Below are 20,626 nucleotides of genomic sequence, written 5' to 3' on the forward strand. Positions count from 1 at the left end.
GGAAGGAGGAGAAGATAGAGCTCCTGGGGACGACGCGCAGCTTTTGTTGATCAACAAAATGGATGACGGGGAGCTCTCTGCTTAAAAAGAACACCTCGACACGGCCGGGAGGGCATGGCAGGGACACGTCTGGTCAACCAGACCGGATTTCCATTCTCGGCACACACCACACACCCCTTCATCATCCATTCCTGTGACCAAGGGGACGTCGAGCGGGGAGCTTGCGCTTTCCGCTGAGCTGGGTGAACGAAGTGCGTGAGAGAGTGCACCGGTGTGGTGTCTGCCCAGGACCTGGACCCCTTTTGCCCCTCCATCGAGTGGGGTAAGGATGAGAGGTAGGTACCAGAGCTACCCTGCTCGGTATAAGACTGCATGTACATGATGCAAGAGGACTCAAGTGTCCATCCAGCCGCGCGGATGGCAAACAAAAAACAAAAAAACTGGAGGAAAAGGGAAAAAAAAGCTGTCTGGTGTGTGTGTGTGTGTGAAAGCTGCAGTTCCAAGCGCTATCCGGGGTCCAGCTGGGCTCACCCCCGCACCGGGGGCAACAGCGGCAGACGGGATGGAGGGCAGTGGAGGGGCAATCGGCCAGGATACATCGACATGCCACCACCACCTCTGGGAGAGGAATCAGCTGTCAATTGTTTCTCTGCCTTTGTACATACAATGCGCCTGCGAACCTGCTCCTGTAAGCTAGGTGGTTGTGCTCTGTAGATCCGGTCTGCATTGGGAAACCCCAAGCAGCCGGCAGACGACGGGGCCGCGACTGGAAGCAGATGCGCTTGAGGGGAGAACCGGGGGATGCTCGGGGAACCTGGAAGCAACTGGGAAAGCCGGGTAGGTCCCTGGATGGCCAGGCCGCATGGGTCCCCCAAAGCCCCAATCAATGCTTCAACACCACGGCCAGAACGGAGCTCAACCACAAGCTGGGTGCGTCTGGGTGGTTGAAGCCCGACATCCCCGCCGTCGCCCGTCTGGGGGCAAAAAAAGAATGGAAGAAAGGGATGGAAATCCGACCCCGCCATGACCGTGTTTTCCCCACATGGTTCCAGACGAAGCGTTAGCTGTGAACCCAACGGGCTGCCTTTCTCAGCAAGAGCTGGGTCATCCAAGCATCATGTTGCAGATGGCATGTTCCGTGGGCTTTCGATACACACTCGGACTTTCTTTGCAGTTTCTTTCTCCTTCTTCCTCGTCCTCGCCCACCGCCATATTCAGAACAGAACCGTTGCTCCTCCAGCCCTCACAAAACCCGGGGGTTACGCTCTGATGCAGATCGATTCAGTTCGACGGGTCCGAGTTGCAAGCAACATCCCTGAACGGACAACGGGTTCGACCATGAAGTCGCCAAACCTGTTGACTCGAAAACTCGAGAGGAAACATGAATTTTTTGATAGAACAAGGAGAACGCGGCAGCCCAGGCCAAGCCCCCATGTAAGACACCCAATGTAAGACATCGAGAGATAGAGAGACACCCGACGCCGAACTTCGGGAAGCCAGAAATGGTGGTCCGGGAAGGGGGCGTGTGGACATCCACCGTTTCTCCCTGACTATCTTGCCTCTTCAGCATGAGGCAGCGGGCCCAATCAGCCCGAGCTCAATCCAGATTTCCCAACCGCCGCGCTGCCATCGTCATCCACCGTACCGTATTGCTGGCGCCAGAAAGCATGCGTTCATCCCACGCCATGGTGGCTCATCAAAACAAAACCACCACGCTTCTCCATATTTTTTCCATCTCTCCCGCCTCCATACGACCCAATTGTTGCCCGACACTGCCCCCCCCCCCAGACTTTTATTGGAATCCCTTTCCAGTTTTGAGTAAAGAGTGAAAACACACTTGAAAACAAAAGTGGTTTTGCCAGCCCGCCCAGACCCGATCGACCCTCAGGGCCGCTCTAGCCCGCCACCTTACTCACCACCGGCCTTGCTGTTGGACCGACAGATTCGGGAGACCGGTTTGCGTGGGAGGCCAGCAGGGATTCTCGCAGATGGGTGTGCCTCCGTCGCGTGCGCCTAGGTAGCACAGAGTCTAGACTGTGGAGAATGGGAAACGCATTCACTCAACCTCTAAAAAAAAACATGGGTCACAAGAAGCTCGTGTGGAGAAACATTTCCAAAATCATGAGCGGAACTCCTTTTCCAACGCGAGTGCAACGAGAAACGTTCAAGGTGTCATTCCTCTATTTCCGCTGCCAGGGCTGCATAACGAGCCCGCCGCTAGCCTGGGGTGGGGGTTGCCCGTTTTATTAATAAAGTCGGATGTCTCGACCGCACGATAACACATGATGGAAATGTCTGCGTGTCCATGTGAGCAGTCGACCAGGCTGCCCCTGATGCTTGCTCCCGCAGCCACTTGTGCAGTGTTGCGGTGTGCTCCGCCTGCCTCCGGCCTGTCTTTTCTTTCCTCCCCTTCATGAGCAGGTTGGACGAACACGCAGTCTCCGCTGATGTGGCTAGCCTTGCCAAGCATGTATGTCGACTGCGATACCGAAGCTCCTTCTGCCGATCACTTGCCCGGCAGCTCCGACCAACGGAGCCTCACCACGCTTCATTGGTGTCCGCTCTCCGGTGTTCCGTGCGTGCCGATCCCCTTCTCCCATGATCGACTCCCACCCCGACCCCATTAGATTTCTTTTTCCCCCTCTGTCTCTTGGACGTGTTGGCATTCCCGTGTAGGGTTGGGGATTTTCAACTCGCCTCACCGCTTTGGGGTCGCACGGTTCGTCACCAGCCGACATACGTGGCTTGGCACCGCGTAATGCTTCCGGGAGGCGTTTCTCGATCGTAGGCGACGGGGCGGAGGTGGCTTTCGCGAGCTATCTAGTGCAATACAATATTTCTCCACGAAGCCGTCAGGTCTTCGAAACGGCCTTCGTCTGTTTACTGGATGTACTTCTAGTAGTCGAGTTCTGTCTTGGGCCATTTTGCTGCGTCTTTGTCTTTCTTCATCCTGCCGCGTAAGGACTTCAAGTCACCCTATTGGCATGCGTCAGTCCGAGCTCGTAATAGTCCACGCTCATCCATCAACTCACCTCTGCTTTGCGCTTGCCCAGCACCGGCTCGGGCGTTCCCCTCGAGTATACAGGTGTGCTCTCCCTGGCCTGTGTCGCTTCCGAGTGACAGCTGTAATGATATGCTCGGTTGCCGACCAGCGTAGTGTCCAACCAAACCCACTCTTGGGCAGTATCCAACCACTTATTCTCGAACTTCTCCTGGCAGATGGGACAAACGCTGTTGATGCCGCTTGAGGCGTCCGGCACCGGGATGTACCGAGGCTTGGCCTCCTTCTTCGCCCGACCGGGACTGGATGATGAGCTGTCCGCTGATTGGGCATGGTCGACGTCGATGGCTTCTCGCGATTTGAGCCAGTCCTGCCACGTGTTAGATATCACTCACGCTTCTCATCGGTCTCGGTAACTCACATTGCTGTCGACATACCAGCTGCGGTGCTGGCCTCTCTTTTCTGCTTCCGCAAGACGTTGGTGAGCCTTGAAATGCCAATCCATGTGTGCCATCTTCTTCTTTCTGCCTTCCTCGTCCGTTTTGAACCGTCGGCCGCACTGAGTACACTGGGGACCCAGTTGTTCAAACATGGAGGGAATCAGGTGTGGCTGGAACCTGCAAAGTGTTAGCACTCATGGACCACGCGTAGGCCCTAGAGACAACTCACTGCTGTTTGAGGGCTGTGGCATCAAGTTGGTTGCCGTTCATGCCCCCCAGCGGAGGACGCGGCGGCAGTTGACCCGATGCCAGCAAGCTTGCAAGGTTAGGGGGCAGCAAGCCGTGAGGCAGCATGGGCATTCCGGGAGGTGGTACTGGTCCCAGAGGAGGTGCCGGTGTTGGCGTTGCGTTCGGGGCTGGTCCAGGAAGCAGTCCAGCTTGTCGCAAGCCGGCCAGCAAAGCCATGGGATCCGCTGACGGCGTCGCACTGGGCTGCCGATACGGCTCAACCTTTTGCGGCGGAGGAGACCGGATCGCCATGTTGGTCAGGGGAGGCGGTGGTGTAGCAGCCTGTGGTGTAGCTGACTGTCTCGACAACAACGCAGCAAGAGCTCCTTGGCCGAGGAGTGCATCAAGCGTCACTGCACCTTGCTGCTGTGGTGGCCCGGACGTAACTACAGGCGCCGCAGGAGGCGGCGGTGGATGAGAGGGGACGGGTGTAGCAGCAGGGGTTGAGCTCTGGGCCGAGAACGGCCTCACTTTTACAGCAAGATCGGCTACTTGATTCTTAATCAGGATCAACTGGTCCTGGGGCAAGTTCTGGTGTTGTAGCAAGCTCTGCACATCCAACAATGCCTTCAGTCTTTGTTGAATACTATGATCATGTGGGTTTTGCGCAAACTCCAACTTCGACGCATCAATCAACTTCTGGATATCTTGTCCCAGAGAGTCTTTGCTTATCCCAGCAGCTTGAGGCGGACCCGAGAGTCCAGCCGCGTATGACATTTGTGGAGGGGGCTGGTAGGGGCCAGGGGCCGCTGAGGGCTGAGCACTGTATGACGGCGGAGGAGGCTACGGTTCCTGTTAGTATCCGGTGAAGATGGCCAAGAGAGTGAGAACGACATACCGCGTAAGGGGCCATTTGCGGGTGATGAGGAAGCGGCGCGCTCGGAGGCCGATTGCCGTTCGCCTGCGGCATGGGCGGGGGCTGGCCATATGGCCCCGGTTGATTCGATCCAGGCCGCATGCCTGGCGGTGTCGGGGTTTCGCGGTAGGGTGCAGCAGGCGGTCGACCGCGGCCAGCTCCTCGTCCTTGTTGGGCTTGGAGAGCCGATGTGCGGGCCTTCAGCAGGGCATTCTCGATGGGTTGCGTTACCTCGGGGGCAAATACTGGGCGCTTATCGAGAGATCCGGGGACTGGCTCCTTCCATGTACGAAGCATTTCGTCCATCTTGCGGCGAACCTGACCGTCCACAGCGGCGTACGCCTCCATGAAGGTCGTGTATAGCTTGGCTCCGAAGAACAGTGTGTACGGAGTGCCGACATTCTTGACGATCGAATCGAGGACGTAGAGGGCCGGTAGCTTCTTATGTGCTGGAGCCTGCGGGACATGTCAGTAGTGGTCGAGTCGTTCGGTAGCTACAACCTCGCGGCTTCAGACGCCGCGGCTGGGAACAAGGAAGCAGACGGCGCGCGTGCGGGCACCAAGAAGCAATGAGGAGTATGGCCTACCTTCAGAATGTGGTCCTGCAAAACTTCAGAGATGACCTGGGCATGTTCGGTTTGCTCTCTCGCAATCATCGTCAGATTGCTAATTTCGAAGCGCACGTTGGTAGTCAAGTCTTCAAGAGCTTGACGGTAGTCCTCTGCGACCTCGGCGGCGGACGATTCGTATGACATGGCTGCGAACTGTTCCTAGTTGACGATAGTTCTGATGAAAAAAGGTTGGTCTGTCAAGAGCACGCGATGGCGAGCGGGAACTGCTGAGAAGCGAAGACGCAGTGGCAGCGGGGAAGATTCAGATCGTCCTCGACCAAGGTCAAGCAAGCCTCCTTCACCGTATGCGATTGAAAGCACAATAAACCACCCTTATTATGGAAGCGCGCCAGTCTGCTGCTTTGAAGGAGAGACGTCGCTGGTAACCTAAACTGGGAGGGGCCGCTTTGCAATTTCCAATTCTCGCGTCCAGACCCTCTTTCTGCTCAAGTCCTCCGCACCACAAGCCAACCAGAACCAAGCAGAGAGCGAGGAAGCCGTCACGACATCATCCGATGGAAAGCTATCGCGATCGCTTGGGGATTGCAACGAGAAGCTCGTTGATGCCGGCGAGCGTATGGGAGCGTCGCGAAGATGGCGAAGACAAAGGGCAAGGGGAAGTGGCAGTTGGGCAGTCACGAGGAGGCTGTCGCAGCGACAGAAGAAGTCAATGGGCGCAAATAGAGTTTGGCGACTGGCAAGCCGATTGTATGCGGTTTGTGAGTAATTGGGAAATCGTCGTATGGTGTTGTAGTGGGTGAGGGAAAGAAAGGTCCGATCGGCAGCAAATTTGTCGAAGAGGAGATTGACGTCGGGTCGTCCGTCCAGTGTTCGGAAGTAAGCTGAGGCTGCTGGCGGGCGGCGGAAAGCGACAGCAAAAGCAGGGCCTGGGCCAAAGGCGGGCCCACCCGAGCTGCTCACGTGCTTTCAAAGCACAGACCAGAACCAAGGGGAAGAAGGGGCAATCTCGTTGGGTTGGACTTGATTGAGCTCAGTTCTACACTGACATTACTGAAGCTCCATTATTTAATCTCACTTGCAACAGGTGTTTGCTGCTATTTGATCTCGTGAATCAGTCGCTTCGAGGCCGCACAGTAGTGACTCGAAGCCAGCATGAGGCTCTCTGGATATGGCGGCCGGCTTCCCAGAAGAGATGTCTCCGAATGGAAATGAGGCCAACCCACCACTGGGGAGGTTGCTTTGCTTTTCTTCTTTGATACAGTTTCAACTCAATGTTCATTGTCGCACAAACCGGAAAGAACAATCCAAGATGCTCACTCATTTATTTGCCATACACAGTTAGCGCCCACCGGGGTATCGGGGAGTTCAAACAAAACCGTCAGAAGAACCCAACTTTAGGAGCTCCCTGTGCTAATTATCGTCATCGAAAATAAGATATGAAATAATCATGTGCTGTTTGTTGGCCAGTTCTTATTTGAAGGCGGACGTTGAAGATGAGTCCTCGCGGGGATGCAAGCAGGTTATTAAAGCGTCCAGGGTCGGCTTCCTGTTCTGCTGCTTACTCGCGCCATTCCAAGGGCAACATGGTTACGCGAGGCTCCCCCCGGCCTGCGTGCAATGCTGGCGCTTAAAATCACGTTTCCGAAGTTGGAAGACTGACACCGCACCCCAGGGCGGCTCAGATTAGATGCGAGTGCTTTCAGACCCGACACTGCCTGCAGGGCGGCTAAGTCTCTCAAGCGCGGACGGTCTTCCTCGTATCCAAGTTAAGACCTTGAAGGCCGAGACCTGGGCTAAAGATGGCATCATGGAATAGGTGGTACAGGGCGGGCGCTTGTTAGGCGACCTTCCAGCAAGTCTCAAGTCCACAAATTACTTGGATGCGAAAGCGGATCCCGTCCGATGCGCCGGAAGTCTCTTGAAGCACGGTCATTTGGAATGTCCAGTCTTTCTGGTTTTCTTTTTCACGACCGAGTTTCGTTTGATCATGATGCAGCATGTAAGCGATCATGGCGTCTGGGGGCACTAAGTTGTCCACCTCAGACGGACGCCAGACAATCGCGCGAAGAGCTATGACCACGTCTAAGGTTCATTACCTATCAAGAGACCCGAGGTTGAGGTCTTCAGCTGGTAACAGTTATCCCAACGACTCTTGTTCAGCTGCTTGGTGTTATTCTTGACATTTTGTAAGGTGCCTCGGCCAGCCTTCTATGCGCCTAATGAGACCAAACCGTACGATGATGGGCTTCGTCCAACTTGACCAGAAGCTGACGGGCAAGTGGTACTACGTCAGACATCCTGCCACTAACAGCCTAGGCGCAAACAGCGGCGTCACCACGATACTCCTCTCCTGGCTTTCGAAATTATATCGAAACTAAGCGTTGGCTTCGCCGAAAGAGGAGGTGTTGACTCATGTGCTCTTCAGTCATCGTTGATTTGGTAGTAAGAGTTCCGCACAGGAGGTTTGAGGCTAACCCGTGTGATAGAGTCGCATTCGGGAGAGCCAAAGACGCCATGCGGTTGAGGATCAGTAACGGCAGGGGCGCACTCCGTGCCTCTGTCGCACTACCTACAGAGCAATCCGATTACTGTGCAGAAACCGCCCCAAACCAAGCCGACGCACATGTACCTTGCGTTGCCGCTCACACTGGAAATTGCACCGTCCAGCCCACCCGCCCTGTAGCGAATCGGTACTCGTTGCACCCGCAGGGGTTTGCCAGCAGGCCTCCATGCCTGACATGTTGGCCGGCGGCTGTCTTTGCTAAACTCGCATGAAACAGAGCGTCGTCGCCCGTCATCCAATCAATCCGGCGTCGAGCCCGAAAACTGAGAACCTGCCATGTCCCTTACACGCACGCACGCTCTCTCTCTCGACTGTCAACAGTCAACAAGCAACATGTTTACGAACTGCACGCAACAACGGTCCACCCTTGCCGCTATCTAATTAGCCCACGATGCTGCTTGTTATCCTCTTAATGTCTGGGCCTCGATGCTTGAACATTCGCCTCCTGTTCCGCATCTTTGCCGCCCTCTCATAGGACCGTCTTGGCTGCGCTTGCTTCCCTGGCCCTTGACGAGCGCTGCTGCGGTCAGACTTTCAGCGCACGATTGGATGAAAGCGACCCACGGCATGTTCATGCCACACACATGGCCTCTACCCTCCAGGCCCCTCCTTCGTCTCGTCTTCGCTCTCGAAGAGCACTGGGGGATCTGTATCGAGAACCGAGAACCAGAGGACAACAGCAGCTCCACGGGGAGAATGGGCTCGCTCACATGCCGCAGGCCATCGCTGCCCGACCATATGCGAATCGTATCGTGGCCAAGTGCCAAATGACTGACAGATGCCCCCCGGTCTAGATAACCAGCGCTGCAAGTGCTCGATCAGAGCACTCGCGTTGAAACCGCGTCAGAACGCCGCCGCACAGCATCGGCTGGAGCCTCAACCGCAGGAAGTACAGCTGCTTCCGTTGCCGCCGCTGTTCGAAGCCTCCCATGTCTCCCTCCCCATCCCCATCCCGCATGTCCCACACCCCCGTAGCCTAGTCCTCGTAACGCCGGGACATCGACAGATCGTCCAAGCCGTTCGTGAGAGAACCCTTGAACACTCCATCGTCCCCAGCCGACACATCCCGGCCTTGATGGCCCCTTCGCGCTGCCAAATCGATTGGCTGCCAGCTGCTCGAAACTTTTTGGCTGCAATGCGAAACAACGAATGGGGAAGGCCGCCGGGAGACTCCCTCGGTCAAACAATACCTGAGTTTGCTCTTGCCTTCTTGATGGTAAGAGGAAATTTCAGGTGACGTGCTGGACGGGAACAGTAGCTCTTCTCCCCTACCTTGCATTATCAGTTTCGCCCCATGTTTCTTTAAGCTTGACAAGGGAACACAGGAACACTCGGGGTATTGTCCGTATTAAAGGAGAAGGAGCTCCCGTCCCTCCTTCCTTTGAAGTCGAACCTATCTACCGGTCCTTTGGCAGGCGCTTCTTCCCCCCTCCTTCCTCCCATTGAACACTCGTGAACAGATTCTGTTCTTGGGAATCTACTAATCCTGTTCACATACAATCCTTCTCGCCCCCATCGTGAAGCTCTCCACACTTTCTCTATATCCCTACCTTTGCCTGGACTGGTTTCCAGCATCATTTCCTACTTGTCTGATAATCATAACACAAACACCCCCACTCAATACGCAATACCGAATTGCTACTCCGTTGGATCTCTCAGTCTGCTTAGTAGGACTAAGAATTTGCTACCAACCTCATCACCATCGAACTCACCGGTAGCTACTTGCCTTGGAAACACTCCTTACTTGTTAGTTGCCTCGCCATTCCGAGACGACGAGCTCCTCGCTAACAACGCCTTCAGAATCTTCAGTTGCTTCGTCCTTATCGGTCCGTTCTGCTGCAGGACCTTCGGCGTCTTCTGCTTCTCCAGCTTCTTCAGCTCCTCCGAACTCTTCGACTTCTGCCTCCCGTGCGAACCCCAAGAAGCCTTGCTGCGGACAGTGCAGAAACTGCTCCTCCACGAACCCCAAGTCGCCTGGTAAAGCTTGCTGTGGAGAGTGCGCAAACTGCGACCTCAACAAGCCCCCAAAATGTTCAACCTCTCCGAGAACTCCAGCCTCCGTGGCTCCGGCCACATGATCCTCAACGTCTTCCGGGCCTTCAACATCATCGGTCTGCTGGCCGTGAGCGCCTCGACCTGGGTCATGATTGTCATGTCCATTCTCAAGGGCCACTTCGCCTTCTTCGTCTCCATCTCGCACTTCTTCATCTTCTCTATCGCCGTCTTCCTCATCGTCTCGGAGCTCAACGTCTTCCGCAACTACTTTGAGCGCAACTGGCCGGTCCTCTCGTGCGAGCATGGGCTCAGCTGGCTGGGCATCGCGATGATCGTCATGGGCTGCCACATCCTCGCCAACATCACCAACCCTGCTTTTTCCGCCGAGACCATCGGTCTGCCCCTGTGGCGCCTCATTCTCGCCTCGGGCATACTGGTCATCACCTTTGGCTTCTTCAACGTCATCTCGTCCATCGTCTTCCGCGACGGTCACAACGGTATCAATGCCCGCAACATCCGCAGCGATGGCACCCTCGCCTCGGGTAAGAATTCGTTCGTTGACGGTTACTCGGTGCGGAGCAACTCTATTCGCGATGAGAAGCAGGCGAATAAGTTCAAGCGCTTCACGCAAAAGTTCCCTACTCCCTGGAACAAGAGCAACACCACCACCACCACCACCACCGCTGCTCGCCCCAACATCAGCGGCCCAATTATCCCCGATATCGAACACGGCCATGCCTCCGACTCCGACAGGGACTGGGACGAGGACCGCCGCAGCCCCATCATGCCCGAGATTAACCGTCCACCCACCGCGCTGCATCCCATGAACACCGGCAACACCCGCTTTACCAAGTACAGCGAGGTCAGCGACATGACGCGCTTCTAAGTGTGGGGGTTGTTGGGGAATCCGAGGAGGTAACTTCTCATTACGAGAAGAAAGACAGTCAATGGCAGATGGGCAATTTGCATAACAGGGCTGACACAGCAGAGTATGCATACCCAAGGGCCATGGGGAACGGCGTTTCACGGATGATTTAATTTGGCTTGGGAGGAAAAAAATACCCGGCAGATTGGCATGTTGTACGGCCAGGAATTTGATATTTGGGAAATCTTTCTACAGACCGATCAGCTGCACTCAGATTTTGCAAAGAAACAGGACAGACGGAGACGATCTGGGATGACAGAGAACAAACAGTAATTATCAAGCTTCGTTGAAACATGAAGTTCCATGCATTCCCCTGTGACCCGTGACATTTGGACGCAGAGCCTGTCATCCAGGAAGTCCCAAAGAAAGGTTCCAGCCATACTCTGTGGCCGGTGGCAACGAGGTGCTCTGCGCAGGACTGATCCTCGTGATGGTCGATGGGATCGTGCTGAAGGCGGCAATGCGAACTGCGTGCCCCGCCCCTTTAACCATCCCAGCTGGTGATCCATGCCCGTTGGTCTCCACCTGTTTGGAGTCCTGTTCAGAATTTTCACCTCAACCAGACGGGTCCCTACACCACCAGGAATGGCGTCCAGGGGAACACGCATAGCAGTGCTGCTGGATGAGGTGACAGATTAGGCAGAGCCGTCCTGGAGGGGTTGACACAGCCGTAGAGGCGACGACAAGCCGCAAGCCTGGCCAAGTCGAACGAGGATGCCTCATCCGCCAGGGCGAACGAAACCAGGCGGATGGCTGCTTTTACGATGCAATCACGGGGCGAAGTGGAAAAGGGGACGGGAAGTGTTGAAGATTTCTCACAAATCACATAATTCATCATTATACGCCCGCCCGTTATGTAAGAACCTCGGAAAAGTCTGTTCCATTTTTCGTATCGATTTGAATTTTGTCCCTCCCGGAGTCTCAGACCGGGGGGAGAAGAACACTCCAGCGCATGATATCAAGTGCTTTCCCAAGTTGTCGTCGAAGTAGCATCCCGAGTACCACCCATGATGAAGATGACGATCCACCGTAGCCGTCCTTGTGTCCTTGCAATCCGTGAACACCACACCCGGCAGCCGCCGTTGTTTTTGAAGAGACGATGATGTTGTCGTCGGGGCGAACCACCACGTCAACCGCGGAATCCTCCATTGCTGGACGAAACCGCTTACCGGTAGCGCCACAGGGAGAGGGTGTTGTGGCGCTTCCAGGTCTTTCTGCGGCCGGCCTGGGTCTTGTTGTAGCGGTGGCCCTTGTTGAGGCCGCGGGACTTCTTGCCGGTGGCGGTGAGGCCGCGGGACTCGCGGTGCTTGTGGACGGGGGCGACGATCCAGTTGATGCGGGGGTCCTGGCGGATGGCCTTGTGCTGGGGGTCGACGAGGATGACCTCGAAGTACTTGTAGGTCGAGTCCTGGTTAACCCAGTACGAGTTGAGGACGCGCAAGTTGGCGCAGCGGCGGCCGACACGCTCCTCGGCGGTGGAAGCGAGCGAGCGCTGGTACTTGAGCTGGTTGACACCCTGGTTGGTGGGCTTGCCTGCGGTTCCAATCCTGTTAGCAATCTCTTCTTCCACTTCCGGTTGCGACGGGACCACGACGACCGCTCGGCGGCGGGGTTCGTTCCGTCTCGTGGGAGTCGATTCAACGTACCGAAGGTGGCACCCTTGGCGACGGGCTTCTTGCGGCCTCCACGGCGGACGCGGACACGGTAGATAACGTAGCCCTGCTTGGCCTTGTAGCCGAGGCGGCGAGCCTTGTCGGGGCGCGAGGGACGCGAGGCGCGGTGGATGACATTCAGCTGTCGGAGCTATATTGATGCACTCTCAGCAAATGTTCAACGAGTGTATAGCAGGAACGCAAAGTTCTCTCGACCTCTCCATGCCTCCCTTCCCTCTACCAATTCTCGAATTGATGGCCCCTCCCAGTCGTCTGGGAGGGGGGATCAAAATTCGACAATCGGTATCGGTAGGGAGACAGGAGAGACGAGTGGAGACTTGTCGTGCGTCCACATGGATCGGAATCGGGTGGTTTCAACGTACTTCCCAGCAGCGAACACGCAGAAGGAAGCGCATCACATCGGACTGCTTCTTCTTCTGGAGCTCTTCGACATACTTGAGGGCACCCATTTTGACTGCGGCGACGGCGTCAGGTTAGCCTCTTGAATTGGCAGACGGAAAAGAAAACGAAAAGAGCGGCGGTGTTGTCGGGAGGGAGAGGGGACAAACCAGCTGTTCACGTAAAATCCGGCTGCCGAGGTTTTGGTGGTGGTGTTGATGAAAAATTGGCGACGACGATTGAGAAAGTTCGAAAGTGGAAGTGGGAAAATTCAACGAGAGTTGTGCGATTCTCAGTAAGCGATGTGCTAATCCAAATGTGGCTAGCGCCATTGGGTTTGCCCCGAACCTAATTGTGGAGCAATTTTTGCCGTTCGGTGAATGGTGTTCGGTGAGTGGCCTCGGTGTGCTCATCTTTCGGTGAAACATCCCCTACGATGCTACCCGACCCAACCAATTCCAGCAGTTCTTGTTTCAACATCATGTCGTTAACCAACGTGCTCTGGAGCATCAAATACCTCGCCTTTTACTCAGAGACTCGTCCGCCGGTGGAGGAGTTCTGTTTCTATCTTTCTCAAGTCGGCAGTCCCAAGTAAGCTTGTTCAAGACCAATGGCCCTCATGAAAGTTTTTTCCACCACCAACGTTGGACTTGGTATTCCGTTTCGGCTTGTCCACGTTCGCAGAGCTCGATCAAAAGCTGAAGTGCTTCCAGTGTGGTTTTCTGTCAAACAGTCCGCTGGCACTCTCGGATCTTTGACTGAATCCCGTCCACTGCCTGTCTCGTCAAAGACTGTTGACGTGCGAGCTTTTCGATAGTGGTGGAACCCGTAGATATGATTTGCTATCAATTTGTCTGAGAGTAATTTCTCGGCTCGTAGGAGTCGCTCGCCAGCGACCCATTCAGAAAGCTCGTCTGGCATTCCAATGGCGCCGAAATGCAACTGCGCATCTCTTACCAGCCTGGCCAAGAAGTCTTGACTAGTTCGGCCAGATCAGGGTTTGTCGCGCAGTGGAAATGTGCCCCGGTACACTCACCTATCTTTCTTGGTTGTTGCCAGCCCTTGCAGGCATCCATCTTGGACCCGGTCCGTAGTACCTTGTCCTACGTGCTGCTCCTCTCTTTGCTGGAGCCTCCTCTGCAGAAGGGCGAGTGACCGTAGCTCAGCCGGCGAAACTGGCCGGCTAGCTTCTGCCAGGTCTGATACCACATTCGTACCATTTCTTCTTTGAGGTCATCGCCTTCAGGCATGCCAATGCCGAGGGTCTGTGGTTCTCCCTATACATCACTCATGATCAAGTCTCCCGCCCCCCCTTGTGAACGTCAGATATTCTTGTATCCTGGCGGCGATTTTTCACAGAGTCTTAATGCTGACATCAGCCAAATTCCTACTAGACTGGCTGCCATAATGACCGGCCGGCATCCTTTATTTCCCCATGCGTGCGACGGCTTTGGTCTGCGGACGGCTCTGTGGTCTCTGGCCGACGACTCGAGCGTGCGGTTGTCGGTACCCGGAATTAGCTAAGGGCTTCGCGGATGCAAGTCTGCGCAACGGGGTGGTCTGATGGCCCAAAGATCTCAAAACTGCTAGGACCGCGAGCTATAATGGTGGCTGTTTGACTCTGTCGTTGTCGAGACGCTCATTGTGGAGGGTGGAAGAGAGAGAAGGCCAGCTTGTTGTCTCGGACAACAGGACATGTTAAAACACCTCACTTGCACCCTCCCGTCCCCAAGTTGAGGCAGGGAAATCGACAACTGGTCGTGAAGTTACACGTCGTGCCTTGCTCACGTGGTGTTGCTGGAAAAAGGACAGACAAATTGTTGCGGGCGCCTTGTGGGTGAAGCAGTCTCGCCAGACAGCGGGTCAGCACGGCAGTTGCTTGCAACGATGAGTGAAAAGACAGGGTCTTCTCATGGTATCCCGGTTATCGAGAAAGCACGTGTGAGCCGTTTTGTACGGAAGAGGACCCTGTAGGACAGAGCCAGGGACATACATCATGCCTTTCGGCGAGGCATCGGCCTCTCATGCTGTCCCTGACTCACCCGTTAAGAGACGCAAATATAACGGATCACGCGCAGCAAGGTAGCAAGTTTAGATAGCTGTTAAATCGTCATGTTCTCGAAGCCTAAAGTTGACGGAATAGCAAAATCTTTCGTACAAGAATCCGACACCGAGCCATTAACCAGAACCACAACCAGAAACACAAGTCCCTTTTTGATCTCAGGTTACACCATGCTCGTGGGGGGGTGGGGTGAAATAAAGTAGTAAAGGAAGTCTCTCTGTCTATGTCGGTAGTGCCCTGAGTAGTAGTGAAAGTCTCTCAATGTCCTCTTGAATCTCTCATCATCATGAATTTGGGGGAGGGTAAGGCCGTGGTTCCTGAGTCTCGAAGAAACAAACATAAAAAGTGAAAGTGTTTTGGGGTTCAACATGTCTCTTTCCGTTTTTTCCCTTTATGTCTTCTTTTTTTTGTCTTCCGAAAAGAAGCACAAAGGTCCCACCGTTTTTGACAATTTAAAAGCAGAAATGGAAACCTTCCAACGCCAACAGTGAGAGAGAAAAATATTGCCGGGCTCTGCAGCCATCGGCTATGCTTACAACACCTCAGCCATGCTGACCTTATCCATGTACGATAAGCCGTTATGGCGACAGTGCGTTTGGATATGTCGAGGGGCGAACAAAAAGTAAAATGCTCATTGAGGAGCTCGACCAGTCGGCGAATGTAGAATGCAGATCAAAAGTTCGCTGTCGAAACGGAGAAGGTTCCTCAACGACTGTTCAACGAAAGACCTTGAAACGCGGCCGCCCAGTCGCTCTGAGGGTTCATGGTACCTCCGCCCGGCTCGTGTGGGCCGGCTTCAGTTCCCGGCGGGAAACGGGATCGCATCTGGTAGTCGGCCGCTCCTGGGAAGCTGTAGTTGTCGAGCGACGGAACGACTCCCGGCACGTAGGGCATGTTCCCAGGCCTGGGCGCACTGCCCATGCCGCCCATGTGCGAGTAGGGATAGTTCGGTTGACCGAAGCCGGCAGCGGGGCCCCCAGGTCTCTCTCCGCCGAACGGTGGAGTGAAGGAGTTTTGGAATCCACGGCCGGTCGGACCAGGGCCACCGAATCCTCCAGGTTGCTGGTCCTGCTGCTGCTGCTGCTGTTGTTGTTGCTGCTGCTGTGCAGAGCGTCGCTCGGAGTTGTTTGAACCACGACCGACACCGACCGCTCCAGGTCCAACACCGCTGGGAGCTTGGATGCCCAAGGTCGGGCTGGCAAAGGAGGCAGGGTTAATGGCCGACATCCAGATTCTGGTCTTATAGATCTTGAACAGATCCGTGACGAGAGAGTTGAAGTTGATGTACGAGTCAGCAAAGTAGTAGAAAGTCAACTTCTTCCAGTCCCTGTTGATGGTCAATCTCATCATTTGTTATCTTGAGTTTGTCTTGAAGAACTCACATCTGGAATTCGGCATCGAGGATCTCCATGTTCAATCCATGCTCCTTGACCTTTTGCATACAGACACGCTTCGCCTTGGCCTCGTTGCCCTCCTTGTCCCGCAAGGCGTGGATTTCGTGGCTCTGGGCCAGACGCTTGATCAGCTTCGGCTTCAGCTCGCCAGCATTGGGCTCTTGCATGTGGTGTTGGTTGGGTGGGCCCATTCCGCCAACAGCGCTGCCCTGGAGACCGTTCGCGGCCGCCATAAGGCCGGCGCCTGTACCATCCTGGGCAGCGGCAGCGTTCTGAGAGTACATCATCAGCCACTTGTACTGTTCCTCGGCGTAGTGCTCCTTGAGCTCTTTGGCAGTCTGCCAGTCGACGTTATCCCGCGCGACGGTGCCGAGGTCGGTTCCTCGATCGGCCTCTACAATGACCAAGTCACCCGGCTTGACGGTCAGGCCGGTGCCCTCCTGGATGTAAAACACATCGGCTCTGGCGCACTTGAACAGGACGATGTGCAGCAGCTGGTTGTGACGCGGCTGCGACATGCCATAGACGTTGCGATGAGGCGACGGTGCACGGTTTCCATAAGGAGGGTGCATCGCATACGCCGACGGGAACGGGTTGTTGAACTGCATGCTCTGGGGAGGGGCCGCAAGACCTCCACCGGGAGTGAAGTAAGCAGCTATTACCCGGTTAGTCTCGTGCGTTGGGTAGCCACGCCAATGCCACTTACCAGTGTTGCCGAGAGGGTAGTTCTGGTTCTCGGAGTAGCCCATGGAGAAATCCTGGGAGTGCTGCTGCTCGGCGACGGGGTTGTCGAGCGCGTTGAACGACTCGTTAATGGAACTGATGGAGCCCTGGCGGGTCGGAATGTCCGCAAACGAGTGTCTTCGACTCTGCTGTCCCTCGGGGCCGCCAAAGCCAAGAGAGCTGTGCCAAAAAGCCTTTTTTACATTCTCCAGCTTCCGGTTCTCGTACGGCGACCGGAAACCAGACGCTCCATACTCACTCATCCTTCGACCCAAGGCTCTCTTCGCCGCCATCTCGTTTCCGTCGTTGGCCTCGTCTAGCTCGTCAATGGCAAAGTCGGACTCCTCGGGAACAGACTCGCGCAGAGCGTAACCGTTGCCAAGTCCGTAAGCCGCACCAGTCGAGGCTCGCGGGCGGAGTCGGTTCTGATACTGCTGCTGCTGCTGCTGCTGCTGCTGTTGTTGCTGCTGCTGCTGCTGTTGTTGTTGTTGTTGTTGTTGCTGCTGCTGACGAAGCATAGCGTTTTCACGAGCGAGCAACTCAATCGTCTTTGCCTCCATGGACTGATGCATGGACCCCTGCATGGATTCCGTCGCACTCTCGTCGTCGTCGTCGTCAACTTCCTTGACCTTTCCAAGCAGTCCCCCATCGTTCGACATCTCACTCAGCATGCTGGGACGGGAAGGCCGATGCTGCAGACCCGAGTGTCCATGGGCGCGACTGCGACCTAGGATCGCAGAGCTGCTCATCGCAGCCGAGGGTGCGTCAGGCTCCAACTGGCCGACAGAGTATGACTGAGAGCGGTAGGTCTTGGGGGTAGGGTGGAGAGGAATAGCAAAGGGGATCTGAGCGTTGGGGCCGGAGTCTCTCGGCGCGGGAGACGTCTGGCCATAGTTGCCGTCAGTATTGAAAAAAGAGCCTCCGGCTGAGCCAGGCGGCATCGTGGACGTGGGCGAAGGCAGGACTTCGCTCAGGCGCGAGGGAGGGTCCTTTCTCTCGTTGTTCCAGATGCCTGTTCCCCAGGTAAAAGAGCCCCCGGAAACCGGAGCGCGACCCATGACGCCCGATGGCTGAGGGTGAGTACCCCAGGGGGCGGTTCCTTCCGCAGAAGGGGTGCTTGGGTGTGAGGCTGTAGGAGACATGGAACTGCTGGCGAATGAACCTTTACGGGGTCGAGGAAGCGGTTGGGTAGTGTCGTTGAGCCAAGAAGCGCGTCTCACAGGCTTCTGCGGCTGGGTGGCCTGTTGAGGGGCTTCCTGGCGATGAGAATCAGCCTCGTCGTCCGAGCTCGCCAGAGCCTCAGAGTCGGGCGTTGATCGACGGTTGAGCTTGTCGAGGAGAATGGCGTGGTTGCTGACCCCAGAGAAAGCGCCCTGACCCTGCTTGGATGGCGGGCCGGGTTTGGCGGTGCTAGCGCTCCCCGTACCAGAACTCATTGTCCTCCTGTTGGGCGTTCCAAATGAAGGCTTGCCTCTGGATCAGCTCACACTGCGACTTGGCCAGCCTCGAAATTGCCAGAAGCGAGCTGATGATGGCTCTGGAAGGTTGCGAAGAACAATTTGTTCAAACGGGATGAGAGTGAGTCCTGAGCTGATGAAGTTGGTCAGGTGGTTTGTTCCAGGCGGTTAAAGCCGAACGAGACTAGTCGTTGTGTTAGCAGCTATGTCATCAAACGTTAAAGGCAAGCGCTGTGAGACAGGATGAAAGAGACGAGTTTCGCCGCAAGCAGCTTGGGCATCACGGCGAGCTGCGGCTCAGGCTGCAGGTCAAAGCTGGCGGCCACTGGCGAAGGGGAAATGGAAGGCGCCACGAGGTCCGAGCCACGAGCCAGAGACGGTCAAAGGCCGGCGCACAACGAGGGGTAGGGAAATGGATGAATAGACAAAAATCCCGAAAATCGAACCCCAGGTACGAGATGCGATGGGCCGGGTGGTCAGGAAGGGGGGGGGGGGGGCTCCCAAAACACAGTAGAGGGGCGAGATTCATGGGTGGGTTGGACTGAGGAGGAACCGGTGACACGCGCAAATGCAGTCAGACAGACGGACGATGGTGCCCGGCAATGTACCAACGGGCGGCTGTGGAGCTTGCCTTTGGAGCATTCTCCACCTGGCGGCGGCAGCAGCAGCAGCCTTGCCATAGGAAGAGGTGATTCGCACAGCAGAGAAGTGAAAAGGGGTACGTACCGAATTATGGGATACCGAGTAGGTCTATCGCCAGGGTATCGAGGTGCGCGATCTCTAGATGCTGAGGAACGGGTTGGCCGGGACCGAGGCGAAATCGGCGTGAGAAGGCGCGCGTGAGGTTCGACTTGAGGCTCGTGAGTGACGCCCGATGCGTGGTGTGGCGCGGTAGGTCGGGTCGAGACAAGATGGACGAGTGCTGCTCTGGGCGGAGTCGCAAGCGCAGGCAGCCGGGGCAGGGAGAGAGAGGGTGTCCCGGCAGAGAGTGACAAGATTAAGGCGTGGATGGAGTGAGAGTGAGAGTGAGAGTGAGAGTGAGAGTGAGAGTGAGCGCGCGATGGAGTATGAGAGTTTGGAAAGAGGAAAGAAGATTATGGCGCGCGTAGAACGGGAGCCGAAAAAAGCGCGAAAAGTCGTCTAAAACCAGTCCGTCTAACCCAGACCCAAAGTTGCCCAAAGGAAAATATTCAACGTTGTGTATGACGAGGGGTCGCGCAGCAAGCTGTGGCGGTAGTCGTCGTGGTCGAACGCTGGTGTGCGTGTGCTTGTACGTGTGTATTGTATGCGTGCCGTCTAGAATCGAGGTCCGGTGTCGTTAGCGGAGGGGATGGAGATGGTAATGCGACAGAGAAGTTAGGCGCATCCCATTGTCGTCGCGTAGTGGATGAGAGAGCGATCGCAAAGTGGAATGCGGGTTGGGAGTTGCGGATGTGGATGCTGATGCGGATGCTTGGGGGAGGGGGGGAGATGAAATTGTCTTGGGCGGCGCCCTCGATCCTTGAGGGTGGGACGGGCTTGAAGGACGGATGAGGAGAAGCAAGGAGAGGGGAGGAAGGGGAACAGACGGGGAAGTGTTGGAGAGGTTTGAGAAAGCGATGGAAAGAGGTCCCAGTTGTAGTACGTTGACGGAAGCGGGGGAGGAGAAAGACGTTGCGACACGAGACCAGAGCTTGTCCAAGTGGCTGGTGCGTACCTATGGGAGTGGAAGGGTCCGGTCCAGGGTATCCGTAAGGTAGTGAGTATGTGTAAAGAGGTCAAGAGGTAGGGGAATAGGGCCACCAGGGCGGGAGGTAGGCGGAGGTGGCAAGCTATCTGACGACACAAACCGCACCGCAGTGAGGGGAAGGGATGTGTGGTGTGTGCGCGCGTGCGTGTGGTGTGTGCGTGTGTGTGTGTGTGTGTGTAGACTGTATGGGTGAGGGGAGCTGGATAAGGGACCGTAGCTCGTAACAATGCGATGCGAGACGAGAGAGTCGACGAGAGGGAAGAAGAGACAAGGAGGAGAGGTCTAAGGCGGTTCCCGTTCTGTACCGCAAGGAAGCCCAGGGTAATAGGGACAGAGGGAGAGGCAAGTAGGGCCAGGTTCGGTAAGGCCAGATCAGGCCATAAGAATAAAGAGTATATAGTGTGGTAGCAACGGGAGCAAGGTAATGTGCAGCGTGCAGCGTGCAGCAGCGAGTGAGTGGGAGGATGCAGCCCGTCCCCAGTTGCAGCTCCAGCTCCCAGCTCCCAGCTCCAGTTCCAGGTCCAGGTCCCAGTCCAGTCGAGCCCAGCCCAGTCTGATTTGGTTTGGTTG

At 55.9% G+C, this 20,626-nt stretch overlaps 6 protein-coding genes across 6 annotated transcripts; 1 reads left to right on the top strand and 5 right to left on the bottom strand.

Annotated features, from left to right (window-relative positions):
* Positions 1 to 3,023: 3,023 nt before the first annotated feature.
* On the bottom strand, positions 3,024 to 4,639 carry ColSpa_09554 (uncharacterized protein; the record flags this gene model as incomplete). Its single annotated transcript, XM_049275766.1, has 4 exons — positions 3,024 to 3,371; positions 3,423 to 3,618; positions 3,671 to 4,512; positions 4,568 to 4,639. 4 exons carry the CDS (start codon positions 4,637 to 4,639, stop codon positions 3,024 to 3,026), a joined length of 1,458 nt encoding a protein of 485 aa, XP_049131723.1.
* Positions 4,640 to 5,079: 440 nt separating this feature from the next.
* ColSpa_09555 (uncharacterized protein) lies at positions 5,080 to 5,340 on the bottom strand (the record flags this gene model as incomplete). The annotated part of the gene is made up of 1 exon (XM_049275767.1): positions 5,080 to 5,340. The coding sequence occupies one exon, from the start codon at positions 5,338 to 5,340 to the stop codon at positions 5,080 to 5,082; it is 261 nt and encodes an 86-aa protein (XP_049131724.1).
* A 4,409-nt stretch (positions 5,341 to 9,749) lies between these two features.
* ColSpa_09556 (uncharacterized protein) lies at positions 9,750 to 10,601 on the top strand (the record flags this gene model as incomplete). Its single annotated transcript, XM_049275768.1, has 1 exon — positions 9,750 to 10,601. One exon carries the CDS (start codon positions 9,750 to 9,752, stop codon positions 10,599 to 10,601), a length of 852 nt encoding a protein of 283 aa, XP_049131725.1.
* Positions 10,602 to 11,805: 1,204 nt separating this feature from the next.
* ColSpa_09557 (60S ribosomal protein L15) lies at positions 11,806 to 12,762 on the bottom strand (the record flags this gene model as incomplete). Its single annotated transcript, XM_049275769.1, has 3 exons — positions 11,806 to 12,173; positions 12,287 to 12,443; positions 12,676 to 12,762. 3 exons carry the CDS (start codon positions 12,760 to 12,762, stop codon positions 11,806 to 11,808), a joined length of 612 nt encoding a protein of 203 aa, XP_049131726.1.
* Positions 12,763 to 15,458: 2,696 nt separating this feature from the next.
* On the bottom strand, positions 15,459 to 15,647 carry ColSpa_09558 (uncharacterized protein; the record flags this gene model as incomplete). Its single annotated transcript, XM_049275770.1, has 1 exon — positions 15,459 to 15,647. The coding sequence occupies one exon, from the start codon at positions 15,645 to 15,647 to the stop codon at positions 15,459 to 15,461; it is 189 nt and encodes a 62-aa protein (XP_049131727.1).
* Positions 15,648 to 16,131: 484 nt separating this feature from the next.
* Positions 16,132 to 18,306, bottom strand: ColSpa_09559 (uncharacterized protein; the record flags this gene model as incomplete). The annotated part of the gene is made up of 2 exons (XM_049275771.1): positions 16,132 to 16,802; positions 16,854 to 18,306. 2 exons carry the CDS (start codon positions 18,304 to 18,306, stop codon positions 16,132 to 16,134), a joined length of 2,124 nt encoding a protein of 707 aa, XP_049131728.1.
* Positions 18,307 to 20,626: the final 2,320 nt, after the last annotated feature.

The sequence above is a fragment of the Colletotrichum spaethianum genome (assembly GCF_022836535.1).
Source record: "Colletotrichum spaethianum MAFF 239500 DNA, contig29, whole genome shotgun sequence".
Lineage (NCBI taxonomy): Eukaryota > Fungi > Ascomycota > Sordariomycetes > Glomerellales > Glomerellaceae > Colletotrichum > Colletotrichum spaethianum.